The sequence below is a fragment of the Lathyrus oleraceus genome, chromosome 3 (assembly GCF_024323335.1).
Source record: "Lathyrus oleraceus cultivar Zhongwan6 chromosome 3, CAAS_Psat_ZW6_1.0, whole genome shotgun sequence".
NCBI classification, from domain to species: Eukaryota; Viridiplantae; Streptophyta; class Magnoliopsida; order Fabales; family Fabaceae; genus Lathyrus; species Lathyrus oleraceus.
In genome coordinates this window covers 284241091-284264382 of record NC_066581.1, presented here as the reverse complement: position 1 = coordinate 284264382, position 23292 = coordinate 284241091, and the positions used below count along the sequence as shown (strand labels likewise).

The 23292-nt window shown below is 34.1% G+C and overlaps 2 protein-coding genes across 2 annotated transcripts; one reads left to right on the top strand and one right to left on the bottom strand.

Moving 5' to 3' along the window:
• Nucleotides 1-296: 296 nt before the first annotated feature.
• On the bottom strand, nt 297-4862 carry LOC127127056 (disease resistance protein RPV1). Its single transcript, XM_051056141.1, has 5 exons — nt 4180-4862; nt 2971-4066; nt 2610-2885; nt 1461-2516; nt 297-1330 (listed from the first exon to the last, which is right to left on the bottom strand). The coding sequence occupies exons 1-5, from the start codon at nt 4689-4691 to the stop codon at nt 854-856; spliced, it is 3417 nt and encodes a 1138-aa protein (XP_050912098.1). The 5' UTR covers nt 4692-4862; the 3' UTR covers nt 297-853.
• A 3850-nt stretch (nt 4863-8712) lies between these two features.
• LOC127127055 (U-box domain-containing protein 15) lies at nt 8713-11350 on the top strand. Its single transcript, XM_051056140.1, has 4 exons — nt 8713-9109; nt 9297-9413; nt 9674-10108; nt 10205-11350. Exons 1-4 carry the CDS (start codon nt 8723-8725, stop codon nt 11252-11254), a joined length of 1989 nt encoding a protein of 662 aa, XP_050912097.1. The 5' UTR covers nt 8713-8722; the 3' UTR covers nt 11255-11350.
• The last annotated feature ends 11942 nt before the right edge of the window (nt 11351-23292 follow it).

The following is a 23292-nucleotide window of genomic DNA, read 5'->3' as shown; positions in this document are numbered from 1 at the left end:
GTGTGTGTCAAGTTGTATGATTGATGAATTTTATGAACGAGTTGTGCAGTGAAGAGTATGAAGTTGTGACTTTGATGAATAGACAACGTTTCTTCTATAAACCTTGCTAAGAATCCAATTGCACATGGGAGAAGCAAGCATATAGATATGAGATTTCACTACTTGAGAGAGCTTGTGAGTGAATGAAAATTAAAGTTGGAATATTACAAGAGTGAAGATCAAGTGGCCGATTTGCTAATCAAAGGAGTGGTCATTAAAGTGTTCAAGAAATTGAAGAAACACATGAGTATGGAAGATTTGGAAGACTTGAATTAAGGTGGTGTGTTGAAGAAATGTAATTCAAGTAGTTACAAAGTCTATAAGGTTAGTTACAATGTTTGTATGATTAGTTACAGAATTTGCGAGATTAGTTATAAACTTTGTGGTTACAAAATTTATAAGATTAGTTACGATGTTTGTAAATAAAAACTCTTATCTCTCGATATAAAAAAAACAACTATTTTTCACCCTCAATAATTACTCTCTTCAATTCTTTCACTCTCCCCATTATTCTCTTGTTCATCTTTCATCTTGTGATTTGGATTTTGACCGAACACAAATCTTATTGGACTGAATCTAACCATCTTCTTTGTAAACTTTTGCACTAAAACAAGTTTGACACTCTGTAATATCTAAGATTCAGTTTGCCTCTGATACAACTTCCAGGTTATTTGCTTGTGCAGTATCTAGTTGGTCAAATTTGTCACATCATGCTGCTTTCAGCTTCATGTTCATCAAGGAATGATGTGATTGTGTTGGTGTCCATACCTACACATGTCAGTGCTACAAAGGTATATATGATCTCCAACTATCTTCAACTCTCATTGAATTGACTCTTCACTTTGTTCCAATCTTCAACATCTTGCTTACATACCAATCGCGAACCACACCTCACTATTTGCAGTGAATGACAGCAATAACATTTCAATGCAAACTCAATGTCACTCCAAGAGTCATCTTTGAGTATTTTGTCGCGAAATTGATCAATGGACAAGTAGAGAATATAAAGATGAGGATAACATGGATTCATAGGAGGTAATCTTCTTGTGCTGATCAACTTCTTACCATTAGGTGCAAACAAATAACATTCAATCTCATGCCTGCATATTTCTGGGTCAGCATAATAACTCTCTAATAGGAAACACAGAGAAAATCCAACCCAATCATCTAGAGGACAATCATTAGGAACTTGTATTTTTGCCCAAGAAACAGTTCTTTGAGGAACAAACCAAGATGGAATTTCTTCCCCGGGGATAAGCATGTCAAATCTTGCAGATGGAAGACAACATCCCTGAAACATACAATTATGAAGTTCATATTCTATTTGCGCCGTATGTTATAATGCATTGACTGGCGTAATGTATCACAATCAAAGTACTTCAAGAATTTTTATAGTGCAACAGATAAATCTAGGATATTACCTCCATAAAGCTGCTAAAAAGTTTTTGAACATCAGTTAGTCGTCTAGGTGATGCAAAGAGACTACATGGTTTTGCTGGATTGAAGTTGGTAGTTTCCAGTGAATCACAATTGCTTGCATCCAACTGTATCATACTTGATGCAAGCTCCGGCAACAATTGAAGCTTCTGGCAGAAATTTAGAGTAAGGAAACCCAATCGCGGAAGTTTAGAAATTGCGCTTGGTATGCTAACAAAATTGTTACCAGTTAGATTCAAAGAATTCAACGATGAAAGGTGGCGAAAATAATCTGGTATTGATTCGTCAGAGAGGTTACAGTAACTTAGATTTATATTTCTCAAAGAGGGTAGACTCAAGACAGAAGTTGGCAATCTGAACCCAGTGGAATCTGGTTGGCTCCCATACATCCAATTGAAGGGAAGAAACCAGTTCGTCGACTTGGTTAATGGACCTTTGCAACCGGAAAATGATAATACTTCAAGTTTATCTAGATAAAAAATGGAGGAAGGTAGTTCATCGATAGCAGTATCATCGGCAAGGAGTTCCTCCAAACTCTTGATTTCCTTTAAGCCCTCTGGCAATCTACAAAGTTTCGAACATCCTGAAATGTCCAACGTTACGAGGGAATTCAATCCATGAATGGTATCTGGAATGCAAACAAGACTCTTGCAGTCCTTTAAGTTCAAATTTTTAAGTCCAACTAGGCATCCAAGTGATGAGGGTAGTTTTCTTATAGCTGTTCCTTGTAAAGCAAGCATCGATAGGTTTTCCATGTTTTCGCCAAACTCTGGAAGGAATTTAAATTCAGAACAGCCAGAAAGAATTAAATTCTTCAGAGAATTCATCTCCAATTTCCCTGGAAGAGATTTAAGACTTCTGCATCCTTCGAAATTTATCAAAACAACTTTCTTGTGATGTACAAGGGACGGATGAACTTCGTTTAGGCTTGCACATCCTTTAAGAATCAATCTTTCAAGATTCGGAACACCGGAAAAATCAGGCAATCTCTTTAGGTTCTTGGAAAAAGCCATATTCAAGTACTTCAGCTTTTCCATAAACTGCTCAAAAATTGTAAAGATGTGAAAAAGTTATCGGCATGAAATATCACAGTGATGAAATTTAATAGAGCTCTTGACGAAATAGTCCCTTACCTTTATACCTTGCCAAATTTGTTGAACTTTGCTATGAGATAAGTTAATGTTAACAACTTCATCGAGTCGAGTTTTTAGTGGCAAAGCTTTCAGAGGACATCCTCTCCAACGAAGAACTTTTAATGAACTAGGGAGGCAATTGAGGCCGAGGGGAAGTTGCATCTCGCATAAACCGAGATATTTTAGCTGACTTGTCTTAAAGAATGCTTCAGTGCTCCAACATGCTTCATATGGTTGATGTAACTTCATATCTATGCTGTTAATTGCTTCAGTTCCCTACAAAGCCATAACAAAAAGCATAATCTTATAGAATGAGGGAAAACAGAAACTTAAGCAAGCAAATGGTTGCATTAGCAGTTACCTTATTTTTTGTCAACACATGATCAATGTCCTCTTGGGACCATAACCGACTTCGTCTGCTTGGATCATTTGGAGATTCCTGAAATACAATATCCCTGCCCATTTCTTGAAGCAAATCATGCATATCAAGTTTATCATTCCCCCAATCTATGGTTATCAAAGATCTTTCAATCAAAATTTCGATTCCAATTTGAGGGCAATAACCGCAACTTTCTAATAAATCTATCACTTTATCTTTCTTCATTCCCTTGAAGAAACAGGCAATATCTAGAAAAATATCCTTCTCCATGCGATCTAAACTCTCATAACTTATTTTCAGTTTATCTTGGATTCTAGGGTGTGGAACACTTCTTATTTTCTTAATCGCACTATGCCAAACATCGACATTTCTTCCATAGAGATAGGAACCTAACACCTCAAGTGCCAATGGAAGACCACCAGTATAGTCCACCACTTCTTTAGACAAATCCGAATACCCTTCTCGTGGTTTATCTTCTTTAAAGGCTTTCAAACAGAAGAGATTAAGGGCTTCATTTCGGAATAACATTCCAACTTCATAAGTTTTATGTACTCCATGTGTCATTAGCAAGTGTTTATCTCTAGTTGTGATTATCACTCTACTTCCCGGACCAAACCAATCTTGTTTCGCAGCTAAATTCTCCAACTGGTTTACTTCATTCACATCATCAAGAACAAGGAGAACCTTTTTTCTGCATAAAGAGTTTTGTATTGTGTTTTTCCCATCATACAAATTATGAAAATCATTCCTACTTATACTCAGATGAGAAAGAAGTTGTCTTTGTATGTGAACTAAACCCTTTGTCTCAGATAACTCTCTAACATTTTCAAGAAAGCAAGTAAGTTCAAATTCACCTTGGATTGCTTTATACACAGATCTAGCAATAGTAGATTTGCCTATGCCACCCATACCCCATATGCCTATAAAGCGTACATCGTTCAACCGCATACCTATGAGCTTGTTCACTTCATCCACCTTTGAAGCAATCCCAACAAGGTTCTCTGTGCAAGATGGCAATTTAGGAACCAACTTTCTATGTATGTGTTGAGCAATGTTTTCCACTAGTGATGCCTCATGCCTGTTCAAGCAAAATCGAAGGTAATATCTTAAACACATGCAATGAATTCAGAAATCAATATTCGGATAAGAGCTTAAAAACAAATATGTCTAATAATGAAATAACTAGCTTACCGGCCCTCGGAGTCCCATCCAGAGTAACGGGAAACTTGTGTCAAAGCATCTCTCCATCTTTCAACCGTGTCACGACCAAATTTCTCTTGATGTTTTCTGAAAGCCTCCTCATAGCATCCTCTTTGATGCCTTACATCAGACGGGTCTACGCCATAGAAGACTGGTAAAACCTGCAGGTTGTTATTGCTGCTGCACTCCATGATCGTATGAAGCTCATCCAAACACCAAGTGGAAGAAGCATAGTCTGGCGAGAGAATAGTGATGGCAAACATAGAATCTTGAATTGCATTGATTAGCTTTTGTGAAATGACTTGTCCTCTCTCAAGATCTTTGTCATCTCTGAATGTTGTGATCCCTTTTCTTTCGAGGGAAGCACATAGATGATCGGTGAATCCTTTGCGTGTATCTTCTCCTCTAAAGCTCAAAAACACATGGTAAGTGCATAACCTTGTGGTTGAACTTGAACTGCTAGGAGAAGAAGAAGATGCTGCACATAGAGTGAGTGCTTCCATTTGTTCAATAATTGCCACAACCTTGTTGCTTGTATTGTACTGTGTTATTCTACCCAGTGAATACAAGCTTTTATTAAAGAGTGCAAGTGTGAATAAAAGTAATGTTCGGTTTGTTGGAAAATAAATTTAGTGGAAGGTGGTTCGGTAGATTCTAGTCTAGTGTGAAAGAGAAAAAGATGAAGTATATTTAACATAGAATAAGAAAAGCAAAGACCATTTTACAAATATGGCCTACCAAGGAAAGAGAGGGGAAGCTATAGTGTGTTGATTTAGAAGAAACTTCCATTTTCATTAATCATTTTTGAGAACTGATTTTTATATATTACCATGGATCAAAATCAATATATAAACTAAATTTACATTTTTTATTTTTGATCCATGTATATTCTAGAATTGCTTTTGTCTCATATTATTTGTTTGCTAATATATATTACAAAATTCAATTATTAAAATATTCAAAATTTTACTTTTTAAAAGTGAATAAATAAATACCGTAGGTCTGAAACCATGTTTTACAATCAAATTTCTCTAATAGCTATTAATGAAGGTGAGAAAAATACACAAAAATGGAGTGTTGAATTATGTATGTTCAAAAATTCGTTTCACTTTTGAACTAGCAAGTTCAGATTCTAAACAAGGTTCAGAGTCTGATATCAGGAAACAGATATGACAGCGAAAATAAACTGTTCAGAAATAAATGCAAGTAATAAATGAAGAATATCCTGATTCTTCTTCTCAACTGAGAGTAGTCCAGTCCCCTTTGCCTCAGCAAGAGCTTTTCACTATAACCAAACAAGTTACAAATTGCTCAAACAAACTTGCAAGAGACTTCAATGCTCAATCAACCTAGAAAGGGACTTTTCCCAAGCAACCTTGCAAGAGACTTCTGCTCAATCACCTAGAAAGAGACTTCCTTGCTCAAGTCCTCAGACAAGAGGCTTCCTTGCGCAAGCACGCAGGCAAGAGGCTTCTTCTACTTTAAGCGAATAGTTTAGTAGAAATGATAACCACTATACTTAGATACACAATCAGAAGTATAACAGTTGTGCAACAATCATAAAGATTTTACAACCTCTTAAAAATTTTAAGATAAACAAAGGTAAGAAATCTTAAGATCTTAGCCAATAACAGTTACAAGAAATAACTACTCAGAGTTACGCACAAGATCTTTTAATGCATTATGATGTTATAACCTTCCTTTGAATCTTCAACTTCCTTTTATAGAGGTAGAGAAAGAGTCATTGGAGGGTTTGAACATAACTTGCAAACTTAGTGAAGAAGCATGCCAAGAGAAACGTTGGAGAATGCATTTGGTTTGAAGCTTTATCCACTAAATCATGATATTTTTCACAACACCTTTTAAAGTACTAGATACCTACCAAAAGGTAGAATAGTCTGAAAATGTCACATCACCATTTCTTGAGCATTGCAAAATAAAACCCCAGTTGAATATGTCCAAAAATCTGAGGTTTTTATAAGACAAATCTACTTTGGTACATTGTACGAATCAGATGCTCTCCAAGCCTTCAGAGTCTGAGTTGTTATCAGAAGCTGAGTCATTAGACTAGAGTCTGATGCCTTCAGAGGCTGATGAACCAATTCAGATTTTGATCAATCAGAATCAGACAAATATTGCTTTTCCACATAAGCTTTCAATCAGGATTAATTTTATGCTTGTGATCCTGCACTCTTAAACATATGTTAGCATACTCATTTGTTCTTTAATGACTATGTTATCATCAAAATCTACGAGATTGAACAATCTTGTTCCAACAATTGATTTGGCTGAATTAAAGAGATTATGTTTTGATAATGAAAAAAAATACAAACAAAGGTTTTGAACTCCATTGAGATACACACGTCACAAATATATGGGAAAAACAAAAGATGACATATTCACAATAAAAAGTGGTTATTAATTAAGCAGGTCCTCCTTTGAATATCTGTGATCTTCAAGATTTTTCCCAATTCTTCTTTATTGTGATGGTTTTTTATGGTGTATGGATGAAGAAAACCTTAAGCGGGGTGGTGAAATGCAATTGTGCCACAATTTTTTATTTTCCAATAGTGTCTTCAGGACCATCCTTCCTTCACCATTATACACCTTCATCATATTTTTTTTCCAACTTCATATTATACCCTTTGCCAAGCAATTGACCTACGCTTATCGGATTACTTGTTATCGAAGATACATACAATACATCAATAATGCTGACCCCTTACCATATTTTTTTACCACAACTATGTTTCCTCTTCCCTCTAATGTGACATGTTTGCATCAACTAAATTGATCACTTTCTTAATTGATTCATCTAACTTTGTAAACTAGTTTTTATTACCATTCATAAGATTGTTGCATCCTGAATCCAGATATCACATATTGGTTTGTTCATTATTCGACTGAATGTTTGCCATGAGTAGCATATCATTCGAGTAACTTTCAATACCATGTGCATATTGCACTTTGTCATCATCTTTTTCTCTTGACTCCTTCTTTCTTCGTCAATCTCAAGCATAATGACTAAATCCTTGACAATTGTAACACTGCACCTCCTTCATGTTAACTTTCTTCCCTGAATACTTGTTGTCCATGACTTTCTTGATTGAATCAAATTGATTCTTTGAATTCTTGCTTGACTTCTCATCATTTGTAAGATTCTTTCTCTACTTTGCCTTTTCTTTTCTAGACTTCTTTATAAATCTTGCTTGCAGTGCCTGTTCCTCCACTTTCTCCCTTTTTGAGTTCCTTTTCATCAGTCTCTAATGAAGCTTGAAATTCTTCCATCTTCATCTTAGTTAGGTTCTTGGACTTTTTGATAGACACAACAATATAATCAAAATTTTCAGTCAGAGATCTCAACACTTCCTCAATCTTTTACAAATCAGTGATTGATTCACCACACACCTTCATTTGGTTCGTCATCAACACCACACACGAGAAGAATTTTAAGACTGATTCATCTTCCTTCATTTGAGTCATCTCAAATTGCTTTATCAGCGTCTGCAACTTCACCCTCTTCAGTTTTTCATCTATATCGTACAAGTTTTTTAACTTGTCTCACTCTGCCTCAAACGATTCTTCTTCAATGATCTTCTCGAACACATTAGGATCCACATGTTAATGGATCAAGAATTGAGCTTTTCCATCTTTCTTCCTTTGTTCCTTGTGTACAACCTTTTGAACATCGTTCACATTCGCTTTAAATTCCAATAGTCTATCATTCACGATTTCAGCCACATCTTAAAATCTGAAGATGAACTTCATTACTGCAACCCACATCTCGTAGTTCCCCCATTTAAAAACAGGTAGATTCGCTAGAAATTGCGTTGATGTTGTGTTACAGTTTGCCATTTCAAATTCTCTCTGAACTGCAATTGGACTCATTAATACTAATTTGTTGGAATAATTAGTGTTGAGAGAGAGAGAGAGGGAGGAATTATATGTGAAGAGAGAACTTGATTGAAAATGAATTGTTGTACAAAACTATTAAGTGTTTATATCATCACCTCTTTATATAGACAACCAAAAATACAAACTTACAAACTGCATCATTCGATTTAGTCGAATGTACGCTACTCAATCTAACAACTATATATTTCATTTGATAATGTCAAATACAATTTACTCTTATTTGACTCACTACTTCGACTAAATCGAACATTCCTATGTCAATTACAGCGTGCATTTTAAAACATTGAATTACAACCTCTTTCAATTATAAGTAATGTCCAATATTTTATGTTAAGTGAGTAACCAAATTATATTTCAATTTTTTTGTGACGGACCACTTTGGTTCTTTACTTTTAAAAATATTCTTGATTATGGTCATTAAAATTTAGAAAAAAGAACTAAAAGTGGTGTGGGGGAGTAATAACCTCCGATTATATTGTGTCAATAATAAGAAAGGCCTCGATTATTCATAATGAAAAACTATTTAAAAATAAATAAAAAAATTGAAATGAACCAAAACTACAAAATAGTTATTTATTTTCAATAATAACAAATATGTACGTAGGGAGATGCATGGTGTATGACACAGGTGACGTCGATGATGGAAGGAACAGAAGAGAGGGAGGAAAATGCTGCAGAACCGGAACCCAAAAACTCGGACGAGTCAACTCGTCCCGAAGATGACAACGAAGAAGAAGAAGAAACCGACGCGGTGGCGGTGGTTGAAGAGATCCAAGGAGTCATCGAATTGGTTGTTCAATTCGGCGAATATCGAAGAATGCAAAGGAAAGAATCTCACAATCTCGCTCGTCGTTTCAAACACATGTTGCCGCTTATGGAAGACCTTCGTGATCTTCATCAACCTGTTCCTCAAAACGGCCTCGTTTGGTTGAAGAACCTTAGGGATGCGCTTTTGTTCGCTAAGGACTTGTTGAAATTGTGCAGCCAAGGAAGCAAAATTCACCTCGTAAGCAGCATTCATACCATCTCGTTTTTCATCGATCCTAGTGTTGAAGACCGCGTGATTTCAAATCACCCTAATTGCATCAGTAATATTGCAGCCACGATATGATCATATCTATGATATTTTGTATTTGATTGTTTTTTAACAAATAGGATAATGCTGTTTTCAATTTTATGGTTTTGAATTTTAGGCATTGGAGGGTGAGGCTGTTATGATCAAATTTCAGAAGGCTTATAAAAAATTAAGCCGAGCTTTTAAAGGTGTGCCTTTTGAAGAATTAGGAATCTCTGATGAAGTGAAAGAACAGGTATTTGTAAATTGTACTTATATTCAAATAATCATTGACAGGATGAATGTCTGAATGTGTGGAATATGTTACTGTAACAAAACCAAATCTTCTTTTGAATTTCGATAGCTCCGATTTTAACAATTTCTATTTCAATTCGCTTTTGGTTCCTTGCTTGTTATAACATTTCTAGTTAAATCATGAAGGTTTGAGTTTACTATATATGTTATTACTCTTGATGTGCATATTGAGATAATGTTGTATACTGTGGCTTAATTCAGCTTGAGCTAATGCACGTGCAACTCACGAGGGCCAGGAGAAGGACTGATACACAGGACATAGAGTTAGCAATGGATATGATGGTTGTGTTCTCCGACGAAGATGATCGTAATGCCGATAGCGCTATTATCGAAAGGCTTGCAAAAAAGTTGGAGCTTCACAGTGTTGAGGATCTTGAGGTAGAAACAGTGGCTGTTGGATACCTTGCTAGAGAAAGAAAGGGACAACAAGAAGTGAGCACACAGAAAATAATTGGCCTTCTTAACAAATTCAAAAGGATTGCAGGTATGGAAGAAACCAGCATTGTTCTTGATGATGATCCTGCCATGCCTAATAAGAGTTTTGGAAGAAGCACTTCTTTGGTCATCCCTCATGAGTTTCTATGTCCAATAACACTTGAAATCATGACAGATCCTGTTATTGTTGCAAGTGGACAGGTAATCAATCACATAGTTTTCTCTCTATATATATGATGCTAACAAAACTAATTTTACTAATTTTCTTGTGATTGTGTGTGTTTGTTTCCATCAAAGACTTATGAAAGGGAAAGTATAGAGAAGTGGTTCAAATCCAATCACAACTCTTGCCCAAAGACAAGGCAACCACTGGAACATCTTCAATTAGCACCAAACTGTGCCTTAAAAAACTTAATTGCTGAATGGTGTGAGAAACACAACTTCAAACTTCCAAAAATCTGCACTTCCTCTCAAGAAACATCTTCCACTGAAAACCAAGAAGCAATTCCATCTTTGGTTGAAAGCCTATGGTCAATCAACTTAGAGCATCAAAGAAAGGCGGTCGAGAGAATACGCATGTTATCGAAAGAAAATTCAGAGAACAGAATTTTAGTTGCCGAGCATGGAGGAATACCGCCATTGGTACAATTACTATCCTATCCAGATTCAAAAATAAAGGAGCATGCTGTTACAGCACTTTTAAATTTATCCATTGATGAAGGTAACAAAAAACTCATATCCAAAGAAGGTGCTATTCCAGCTATAATAGAAGTTTTGGAAAACGGAAGTATTGTAGCTAAAGAAAACTCAGCAGCAGCTTTATTTAGCTTATCAATGCTGGATGAAAATAAAGAGGTTGTTGGAATGTCAAATGGGTTTCAACCTTTGGTAGCTTTATTACAAAATGGAACAGTTAGAGGAAAAAAAGATGCAGCTACAGCACTTTTTAGCTTATCATTAAACAATGCAAATAAAGATAGAGCTATAAGAGCTGGAATTGTGACACCTTTACTTGAATTGTTAAAGGACAAAAACTTGGGAATGGTGGATGAAGCACTATCTATTTTACTACTACTTGTGTTGAATCCTGAAGGGAGACAAGAGATTGGACAGTTACCTTTTATTGAAACTCTTGTTGAGTTTACTAGAGAAGGGACTCCTAAGAATAAGGAATGTGCAGCATCTGTTCTTCTGGAGTTGTGTGTGAGTAATTCTTCATTTACATTGGCAGCACTTCAGTTTGGAGTTTATGATCATTTAATTGAGATTAAAGAAAGTGGCACAAATAGAGCACAGAGGAAAGCAAATGCAATTTTAGAACTCATAAGGAAGAGTGAACAAATTTAATTGATTTTTTTTCTTCTTCTTTTTCTACTATAGGTACAGTTATATATCTTCAGTTAAGAGAAAGTTAATTAAACTAATGTTTCACATGTTGTGATGTACAAAGTACAGTCAAAACTTCAAAAGTGTAATTAAATTTGTTGTTTTATCCCTATGATTAGTTACATTGATTGATTCTTTTTAAAATTTGAAATCCTATAATAGTTTATGAAACTTCGATTTCTGAAATTATTTTGCAGTATTTCTTATTTAAGGGAAAAAAAACTATGTGAAGTCTTAGCATCATTTTTAAGCTATATCAAGTTTCAGCAAATTCAGAAGGCAATTGCATACTCACGCTACATCATTATACTAGGAATAGGCTCAACCGCGCAATTCCTAAGAATGTTTAAGAAATGTAAGTTTTGTGAAATTTTATAATTTTAAAAAGATTGAATTCAATTTTGGATGAGATAAAATGACCATTAGTATTATAGTTATTGGTAAAACATGAATGGTATTCCTACTATCATTTTTGACATAAAATATTTACATTTATATACAGTTGATCGTATTTATACAACGAATAATATTTTTTTTAATATATATATATATATATATATATATATATATATATATATATATATATATATATATATATATATATATATATATATATATATATATATATATATATATATATATATATATATATATATATATATATATATACTGTGTCATGAATATTATGTGAATAATATTCCGTGAACAATATCCATCAACATGACTTTAAGTATTTGAACAAATTTGATTAATAAAATATTAAAAATTGATTAATTAAGTGATGAAATTGATTAATAAACATTCAAATATTAAAAATAGTTTTTATAAAATAAAATTGATTAGTTACTAAAATAATTTATAGTAAAATAAAGTTGATTAATAAATTAGTAATTAAAAAATTGGTTAGTTAAGTAAAAAATATTAAGTGAGTGAAATTGATTAATAAACATCCAAATATTAAAAAATTAGTTAATGAAAAGTAAATAATCTTTAATAAAATAAAATTCTTCTTGTCCTCGTTTTGAGCTCGCATTAAGTTGGTTAAGCGCGAGCTCGATTTGACCTAACTAAGCGAGGATGGTGATTTTTCACAACTTTGTCATTTTATTTTCCCTCGCCCAAAGATTGTTGGAACCTAGCTAAGCGAGACTGCTCGCTATGAGCTGGCTAAGCGAGAATGTTGAAACTCAAGTCCATGCTTCTCTTGATCAATCTTCAAGGAAAGTAAAAATACCTATAAAAATAGTTAGAATTAGGTATGAGATGTAAAAATTGACTATTTGCCTAATAAAACTAGTATACACGCTATAGTTAGAGTTTTAGTATGAAAATCTTATGAAAAATATGTGTTCTCGTTCAATACGTATATTTATCATATTTTGACATTTATTAACCATGTGTCCTTCTTTGATTTTTGTCAAGAGTTCAATTTTTTTTCCTCCCAATTTGTTCTCTCGATAGTTTCTTCTAAGTTTCATATTCTTTAGTTTGAATTAGACGAGGAGATTGTTGATTTGTTTTATTTTTTTCCTCTAAGTTTCATGTTCTTTAGTTTGAATTAGATGACGAAGTTGTTGATTTGCTTTTTTTTTTATTTGATAGTTTGGCTTGTGTTGGTTGTTGGTAGTTCTTATATATATTTCGGTATAGGTCAATTCATTGTTTTTTCTCAATTTTGCTCTTGTTCGTTTTTGTGCACTTTTGTTGCTCTCTTAAGCTTTGTTTTTATACTCTATTTTCTTTTTTAATACATGATTTCTGATTTTCTATTAAAAAATATACTTTTATATGTATTATATCATCGATATAAAGTTTGGTTTATAGTTTCAAAAAGAAACAATAGAATCATTGTTATAACCATATAAGAATTATTGTCATTTCCTATAAAGACGCATTAAAAGCAAAATAAAAGTCTCCTTATCATATTGTATATTTATATCATATTGTATATTACAAATTAAGGAGATATCTAGGAGTATTCTAATCTCTTACAAATTTAACCAATTATATACCGTTAAGGTCCCTTAGAAAAAATCCAAATGACACTTGCGCCATTCATTAATATCATAAATAATTTGTGAAATATAGAGAAAGTTCCTATATTATTATTATTATTAATTTTTTCCATTAAATTGGTTACATATTAATGGAGTATCTCATTGAACTCATTATTACAGGCTCTAATTTGTGAAAAATGAAGTTACAATGCATGAGAAAGTTTAGGAAGAAAAAGTAAATAGTGCTTAAGAGATTGACACATAATTATTAATTTGTGGAATAAGGAGATAGTTTATAGTATTTGAGGCTCACGGTCAGTGTGGTATCAGAGTCTTGTTAAGAAGAAGGGGTGCATATGATATGAATATAATAAAGAGAGTAAGTAAGAGAGAAAACCACTTAAACATGGAAACACCTGAACCAAACACTCAACCTATTACTACTACTTCCTCTTTATCGCTTCCTAAATTTTGTAAAAAGACAAATTCTCATAAAATAGAAAATCTAATTGAGTATTCTCATGTTCCAGAAGATGCTCAAATTTTCAAAACAATACCTCCTCTATTGAGTTCGTACAACATCTTTAAAAGACAGAGAAGTGTTACTAGATCCATCTGAAATCTTATCTCTACAAACCGCCCTCATATGAAAGAATGCGTCTAGTCGTCTAGACTAGACCAATGTAGCTTAAGAGCTACGAACCAGGAGCAGTACGTAGATTTGTAGATTCCCTAGTATCTCATAAGTCACTGGAAGACTGAAGGATATACAACCTTACACTTTGGGGTTGTCAGGCTCATACTTTCTCTTCATGGAAGGAAGAACCAACTTGTCTTTTGCAAAATAGCTCTATTGGACTCAAACTACCTCCACTGTGAAAACGATGTGATAGGAACCGTTCTAACCACGCTTCATGCAGGAAGTGTTGTCCTCACCATTTTTCCAAACTATATTGTGAGTCTCAATGGTAATACTTTCCACAAGACTAAAGGTACAAGTCCAGATCACCGGAACTGACCAAGTACCAGAAGCCATGTCAGTTACTCTCCATCACTAGATAATATACCATTTGTAGAATCACTCAATAGATTTGTCTCTCTCAGGTTGCTCTTCTGATTCACTATTGGTTGTCACCAACAGAGAGAAAAACATACCCTTTATAGTTCAGATTCCGAGAAGGATTACAAGGGAAGAATTAACTTGACTAATTCCCCTTGAATGGATAACCAACTACGAGAGACTCCATGTTGATATAAGATATATTCAATCCTAAGAGGCTACTTCCAGAAGATCTATTGACAAGACAGTCAAGATAATTTTCAAAAAGCCAGACGAAGGGTCGACCTTAATGTCTCCAATATTCCAGACAATGATGATCCAACCAATTCTAAAAGAAGACTGATGTCCTGTCTATGCTGTTACAACATAAGGAAAACCCATCTACACTGATAAAATGATGGCCACTTCATCTGAGATGTTGATCCAACAAGATGTGACCAAGATTGTGAGTGTTGGATGCACGACAATGATATTGATCGATATATCATTCTTCCCAAAAAAAAGAAAAATGGGAGGTGTAAACCCTTTCCTCCTCCTCAAAGAATCTAGACAATGGTCCATGGGTAGGAATCCATGGAAAAAAGAAACCCCTTTCTATCTATGAGGAAGGACTTAAAATCCTCAAGAAAGAAGGATTGTTACCACCTGATGATCCAACTCTTGTTACATGGTCACCAACAGACCATTGTAAGTCACTACATCCTCCAACCATTGTCCAACCAATTCCTTGCTTTATGTACTCATCCACGACTCCAGAGTATGACTGACAATTTCCTTCCCTGGAAAGAAAGATGGATCCAATACAGGCAGAACATCTAAACCCTTCATTCATCCTAGTGAAGTCCAGTCAGATGGGAAACTTAAACCTTTAACTCAAGCTGAAGAAGTTCTAAATTGGCAATCTAAAAACATGGTTTCTCAAAATGAGATTTTCCAAAACCTTGACAAATTGGTGGATAAGATTGCTGAGAAAATAGATGAGATAAATGAGTATCTCAAGGTTTTATCCTAAAAAATGCAGAAACATTACAGGAGCTTAAAAGCCCAAGTATCCCAGTCGGATTGTGATTTGCGGCAGATGTTAGAAGAGAGAACTTTTGGTAAAACTTTTGACCAAAAGGAAAGAGAAATCAGAAATCTACAAGGCCAAGTAAAATAGATAAATGATTTCTTAAGAGCCTTTGATGAAAGAAAATCCAAGCCTATTGAAAACTCTTTCTTTGACACTCCTGTTTTTCCCGCATATTTCAAACAACCAGAAAAGTCTTCTCCTTTATACCTTGCCTATGTTTCATCACCACCAAACCAGGTTAGATACATACCTACAACTTATAGGACAAAATCTACTAGGACTACAACTCCCCTAACCTCCAAGACAAAAGGCAAAGCTTCTTACCTGAGCGCTTCATCCTCAGACTCTCAAGATATCCCTGAAACACCTCCTCCCAAAATCCAAAAGGAAGAAGAAACTCCTTATAAAGGTTTTCAAGCCATGACGATCACTAGAAATTATGAATATCCTCAGAAAAATTACCCTCTGGATGAATCATCGGCACAAAAGACAGATGAGTCCTCGACAGATGGTGACAACAACTATGATCAAGAAACATCCACTGATGAAACATCAGGATCTATTTCATCGAAATCATAATCTGGAGACAACTATATCCCAAGACTCTTCATGGAAAATATAAAAGAGGAAGAATCCTTTTTTGAGGAAGAGTCCCCTGAAGAAACTCTTGTCCCTGAAAGGACTAAACCAAATGGCAGTCCTTGGTTCACTTTTGATAATATACCACCCAACCACTAGAGAAAAAGACTACTTGAATTTGGAGCTTGGCTTGACACCCAGATGATGAAAACAAGTGCAGATAGCTATAAGATCATTGAAGAATTTTGCTGTAGAATGACTGGCGCGATGAATGAATGGTATCACAATCTTGGAAATTTCAAACAAGATGAGTTACACCGTTTAGAAACTGCAACTAATATTCTTGGTGTGCTTCACCGTGAATTTATTGGTGATATGGAGATATTTAATAGGAAAAATAGACAAGAATTCTTTGAGATGAAGTGTTGTTCCCTCAAAACAAAGGACCTCAACAAACACTACCATAGGATGGCATAGAGATATTATGTCCTTAATGGATACAATGACCCTAGTCTCAAGAATACCTATATTTCCTCTCTACCACAAGAACTCCAGCCAGAGATTCATAGGATGTTAGCCACAACTCAAAGGGATATCAAAACCATGAGTCTTGGATAAATTCACCAGGTGACGTTAGAAGCACTTGAAAAGATTTGTAGTTTTCATCACCAATTTTTCAGAAGTTATAGAACAAAAGTCAAAATTCACCCATGCATGTATAAAGCCCTACCTGGAGATTAAGTGTAAAGACAAAAGGTGTAACTGTGCAACAAAAAAGAAGCATCATCAATAAAAGTACACCGAATCTCATAGGACCTTCAAGGGAAAGAAAAAGAAGAGTATGAAGTTCTTTTGAAGAAAACATTTCAGAGGAAAGTGGAAAAATCAGAGATGCTTTATTTGTGGAAAGAAGGGACATTTCTCTAAAGAATATCCTAATAATACCCACAAATCCTCAAAACTGATTAACTCTCTTCAGCCCCTAGAAGGAGACTTGGAATCTTTGTATTCTGAGCAAAGCTCTGCTGACGAAGAAAATTTTGTTGCCTTTCAAGACTCTTCGCCTGATGAAACATCATCTTCAGATTCAGAAGATGACAGATATCTCTATGTTTACTCCTTCAAAGAGATAGAAAGCTCTCTTCCTACTCCACCTCTCTCTTATGTTGAAGTTCATGCCCTCGCAATAAAGTTTTCACGTCCAAAGAAATTTATACTTTATATGGACACTGGGGCCCAGATTACAATGATGAATCCTAGCATCCTCCCAGCAGAATCATGGGTGACACATGTTGCATACTTTGTGGCAGCAAATGGGAAGGCTTTTAAGACATATTTAATGACCAAGGCGAAAATAGGAATTAAATTATTCCTAGACTGCATCGTCTGGACCAGGGTCATTGGCAGTAATCTTCCAAACAAGGATATCATAGTAGGAATGAATGTCTATTCAGCAGCAAGCGTACTTCAAATTCTCCCCACATGAATCAAATTCAAAAGAGAATTCAAGCCTTATTCTGGAATATTGAAACTATATTCCCTGTCTAAAATCCCTGCTGGCTATGAAGAAATCAAGTTCAACCTACTCAAACTCTGCGCAGATAGCCATGAAAAATTCCGCCATCCAAAACCTATATGGAAAAATAAAGACTTTTTTGTCCAAATTCCTTTTAAGCTCAATGAAGATGTTAATGCAACCAAGGTCACTCATCCAGGAATGAGTCCATAAGATTATACATTGGATAGGGAAGAACGCAACCAGCTGCTCAAGCAAGGTCTGGTAGAACCCACCAAATCAGAATGGGCTTGTCAAGAATTTTATGTGGAGAAGAGATCTTCAAAATTGAGAGGAAAAAAGAGGCTAGTAATTGATTACAAACCTCTAAATCATTTTCTCAAAGATGATAAATTTCAAATTCCAAAGGCCTCATCCTTAAATATTTTCATCAAAGATGCTCAAATCTATTCTAAGTTTGATCTTAAGTCAGGATTTTGGCAATTGGGTATCAACCCCGAGGATCATTACAAAATCACATTTTGCATTCCTAACGCCCAGTACCAATGGACTATGTTACCATTTGGGCTTAAGTTAGCTCCGTCACTTTTTCAAAAAGCCATGACAAGAACTTTTGAGCCCATTCTCAATAGTATCCTCATATATATTGATGATGTGCTATTGTTCTCAAAAGATGAAAAAACCCATAAACAATTATTGGACCGATTCCTTCAAATAGCCCAACAACATGGAATGATGCTCTCTGAAAAGAAAAGTCAATTGGGCCAAACAGAGATTGATTTTTTAGGGATGCATTTACTCCAAGGGGAATATCAACCCCAACCTGATATTGCCCAAGAATTGTTAAACTTTCCTGATGAAAATCTCACAGTTAAGCAAATTCAGCAATTCCTTGGTATAATTAATTATATCAGAGATTTCCTGCAAAGACTGGCGAAATACACGATTCCTCTATCACAAATGTTGAAGAAAAAACCCCCACCATGGGGAACAATGCAAATTGAAGCAGTAAAAGCTTTGAAGAAGATCACACAAACTCCACCTGCCTAAACATCCCTGGAAATGGGAAAAGAATTATGCAGACCGATGCCAGTGATCACTATTGGGGAGCAGTCTTGATAGAAGAACTTGAAGGGAAAAGATACTATTGTGGTCATGCTAGTGGCCAATTTAAAGAAACTAAAAAACATTATCACACCACCTACAAGGAAGCTCTCGCTGTAAAAATGGAAATTCAAAAGTTTGACTTCCACCTAAGAGGCTACCAGTTTGAAGTCTAGATGTATAATTCATTTTTTCCTAAGATTCTTGAATTCAAAAATAAGATGTCACCTGATCCTCAAACCCTTCACCTCAAAGTTTGGTTTTCTAGATATTATTTCTCTATAAAACATATCAAAGGAACCCAGAATGTGATCCCTGATCTACTATCCCGACCTATGGAACATATCCAAATCATCACAGCTAAGCACATTTTCCCTCTGATTCTTATGGTCAAACCACTACTAGCTCATGCATCCACAACCAAAAATCTTCCTCCAGGAATAACATTCTCCTCTTCACCTTCCCAGCCTCAACAGTATGCCAGGAACAATCTCTTTTATTACATGACAAAAATCATAAGGAATAAACTCCCGGATCATACTCCTTATTTCCCTAACACACCTTTTCTCCTACCAATTTTAATAAATCCAAATGTCAAATTAACAAAAAAACCATTTGTGGTATATCTGGTGTGCCACCAGTTTGTATTTTATGCCTGTTCTGATTCCCATTAAAGTCATGTATCAATACATAATGAATCCCGAGAATCACAAGTCCTTGATTTGGACTACCCTTGAATGGTATTCTCCATTACAGTGGTGGAGAAATCAATTAAAACCGGTCGTAGACGAGGTCAAAGAGAGAAGATTAACCTTAGAAGCTATTAGCAAGCTCAAGACTGTTTTCTTTCTACATAGTCCTTATCAGACAGATCCCGCAACTAAGTTACTTAATTGTAAGAGTTATGTTCACCTATGGGAAATAATTGATGATTATCCTCCCAGTCTAAAAATCACAAGGGAATTAATGGAATATGTTAACAACATCAATCTCTATGAACCAAAGAACCTTGACGATAGTACAACTTGTATAAGTCATGAAAGATTCAGAAGACCAGAAGTTGGAGAAAGCTCAACTCAAGCCACACAGCAGAATCCAGATTCTCCAATGGAAGCTGAATTCTCAGAAGGACGAGTGGAAGAAGCTAATAGAAAATTAATGGATCACACTTACATGATGAATGACATTTGGCAACGTGAGTCATCTCGTTTTGGAGATTGCTTTTCTGATGAGAATTTATCCGATCAAAATATGTCCCCATCTCATGAATCCATTTTCAAAGACTAGTTGACAAGTGCCCCTTATGTGTCATAAGCATGCTTATGAATAGTATTTTCTCGTCTTTTTGTGTAAAAGTAATTTCATTATGCATCCATAAGAGATAAGTGTGTCCGACTTTAAAAAAAAGACATTTCTATAATATTAAAATGTCATGCTTGTAAATAATGTTGTTTTGTCCTTTATGTACCTCCTTTCCTATAAAAGGAGAGCTCTTGTAATATATTTTCATGAAGCAATCACAAATAAACTTCCTTGTGTGTTTAAGAACAACTATGTTCTAAATATCTTTTCTTTCACCCTAAAAACTTTAGTTATTATATTCATATCATAATTCCTCCACATAGATGGAAGTATGCTCTACACTTGCCTCAAATGAGGATCTTGTGTATCAGAAAACATCTAAACTTCGATTCATACTACGGTCCTCACTATTATGGAATATCAGTTTTAATTGTTAGTCTGTATTATACTTATGGTTGATTGTTTGATGACGATACAGTTAATGCTGGTTTCATAGTATGTGAGACTTCCGGTAAGTGTGACATAAAATCTAGTTAAAAAGAAGGGGTGCATATGGTATGAATATGATAAAGAGAGTGAGTAAGGAAGATCATCGAGAGTCTTGCAAAAATGTTTTTGATTTCTTTAATGGAAACATAAACATCGTTGTTAGTCTAGAGTTAAAATGCTTCAACATTGGTTAAGCATACAAGATTCACGAATATAGGTTGTTTTGCATATGGTAAGAAAGTAAATATTCAAGGATTAGTGAGATGCATAACCAATGTGAGGTATTTTCACTTTCTCACCAATATTCAAGGATTAGTGAGATGCATGGTCTGTTAAATGTTAGACTGGTGTGAATACTTTCTCACTCTTCTTTTTTGTGGATAGGTTGTATGAGGCTTCTATTTGCATGAGAAGGTGTATATTGTTTCCCAACTTATCTTCTATATCTTTGTAATCTCATGAAGATAAATTGTAATTTATGAATTGCATCATCTTAATATATTTATTAACTATTCAATATATATATTTAACCACATGTTTGATATGTACTACCTATTTAAATTTATATAAAAACTTAATGTCAAATTTGCATCTTATAATATAAAGATTCGTTAACATATTTAATTTAATATAAGAATTTTGAAGTTGTGAAGAGTTTTTTTTAATATTTCTTCATGAACAATATATTTTGTGCGAGACACTGCACATTAATTATCTAACTAAGAATGAAAGATGTATAAGCTCATTCACAACTAGTCTAGTTTTGAACTATTTATTTTATCTCATTTGAATTTTTTCTTACATATTCATTTTTTAATGAATCCCAATCAACATAATTTTTGGTCTAATTTTATATAAAATGGTGATATTCCTATTATTTGTTTCAATTATTTTTTATACAATATAAATATTGGGTATATTATAAAATTTGGTATGACCCATTTTAGAGTTTTTTATAAGTTGTATGGATATTTAAAAAATATAGTTAAGTTATTTAAAAAATGTAAAAGTGTAATATATTATAAACAATTGTGTGGATCCCATTTAAAGAATCAAAATGGGAATGATGGGTCTCAATGCTCTAAACTAACATCTTCTTTGAATCTCATTTTTTCGCTCGTCGCCTTCATTTTTTCACTCGATTTATATGTTATGTCTCATACTTTTGCTCATCTTCATCTTCTACATTTTTTTATTAGTTCGGATTAGACATTCTTTTTTTTATACTATTTTTCATTGATCACTTTATTGAATGTTCATTTTCATGGTTCTTATATTTTTTCACAAAACCTTAAATTCAATGGGGTTTCGAAAAGTATTTCTTTTATAAGTTTTTATAGATATGAAATGAATTTATGCTAAACTTTCTTTCCTAAATTACTTTTTCTTATTCTTCAAAAATTATTTATATTTTACTCAAAAAGTGTCTCGTTGCATTCCGATGTCATACCTAATTCAAAGCAAACAAATTTACCTCTGAAACCATCCAAATTCAAGAAATAAAAAGAACAAATGTGTCGCTCAAATTTTATTTATTTATTAAAGGGTTGATTATCATGTATTTTCATTCCCGTGGAGAATCAATATAAATCAAAATAGACTATAAAAACTTGCTCGTAAAGGTATATAAATAGAACTCACTAACATTAAATTTCTTCAATTCTAGAGTTAAATGTTAGAATTGTAAAATAAAATTATACTTAATTAGCAACTTAATATGTGGCAATTATTGAATTACAATTTATAAAGGTTTCAATAGTAATTGTAAAAAAAAACCAAGTTCAATTCAACTTATTCAGTAAAATAATCATGATAATTTTTTTATAAAATTGTTTACTGAATCAATCAAATAGTTAATTTACTTTTGTCTAAAGAAAGAAGCAACAAATAAAACACCATGAATAATGTATTCGAGTTCAATTTACTCTACCAAAATTTATTATAAAAATAAATAAATATGAGAAATTAGATCTAGAGTTGATACATACCCAGTAATAAGATTAGGGATTGTTTGGGTAACAGCAAGCCAAAATACATCATAAACAAAAGCACCAACACAATGCATAAGGCAAGGTGAGAAGCTATTGCAAGCGATACCAGGAAGTGTAAGTTGTATAGGAAAAGTAAAGGTTAAATACGAAATGAATTAAGACTAACAAATAGGAAATGAATAACAAGTAATTAACTATTAATAGCCTCCTTTTAGCCGGAGAATGTATGTTTAACCGTTCCAATTTAGTGAAAATAACAGAAAATGGTTGGGGTTTTAGTCGTTTAGTGAACAAGTCTGCCAGTTGATTGTTAGAAGTAATTAGAAGTAAACAAAAAAGACTCACTTGAAATTATTGACGGACAACGTGACAATCAATATCAATATGTTTAGTTCATTCATAAAAGGTTGGATTCGTAGCAATATGTTGAGCTGAGATGATGTCATAAGTTTTGTGAATGGAATGTGTAGATCTTGAAGTAAGTATCAATAGCGGTACAGTTGAGGAATACATTGGGGTGATGGCGAGAGGCATATGATTTATCCTTTCCGAGTTTCCCCTTTATTAGTTTGAGCGTCCTTCATTTGGTTCGATTGTCATTTGCCACTAATCTAGATTCATCGCTCGACTTCTCATTCCTCTGTTTGTAACACGCAATCATTGGTTGAGTGTATACTAGGTCAAAAGTCAATATCTAGGAAGTCATGAGGATTAACTACACCTCCTTAATTTCAAGGTATCAACCACCCATTCCTGCAAAAGTTTATATATTTTAAGAAAAATTGACTCACTTGATTCAAGACCCTTGGGGGCTATAAATAAATTAGTACCATGATATTAATGGGGATAATCAATAACACCAAAAACTACACCTATACAACAACTTCTA

Excerpts from the sequence above, each read along its gene's own strand:
- LOC127127056 (XM_051056141.1), bottom strand. The coding sequence starts at position 4,691 with ATGGAAGCACTCACTCTATGTGCAGCATCTTCTTCTTCTCCTAGCAGT. Across the intron at positions 2,886-2,970 it reads ATGTGTTGACAAAAAATAAG|GGAACTGAAGCAATTAACAG; the intron begins GTAACTGCTAAT and ends ATGGCTTTGTAG. Across the intron at positions 1,331-1,460 it reads TTTTTAGCAGCTTTATGGAG|GGATGTTGTCTTCCATCTGC; the intron begins GTAATATCCTAG and ends TGTATGTTTCAG.
- LOC127127055 (XM_051056140.1), top strand. The coding sequence starts at position 8,723 with ATGACACAGGTGACGTCGATGATGGAAGGAACAGAAGAGAGGGAGGAA. Across the intron at positions 9,110-9,296 it reads AAGGAAGCAAAATTCACCTC|GCATTGGAGGGTGAGGCTGT; the intron begins GTAAGCAGCATT and ends TTTGAATTTTAG. Across the intron at positions 10,109-10,204 it reads TTATTGTTGCAAGTGGACAG|ACTTATGAAAGGGAAAGTAT; the intron begins GTAATCAATCAC and ends TTTCCATCAAAG.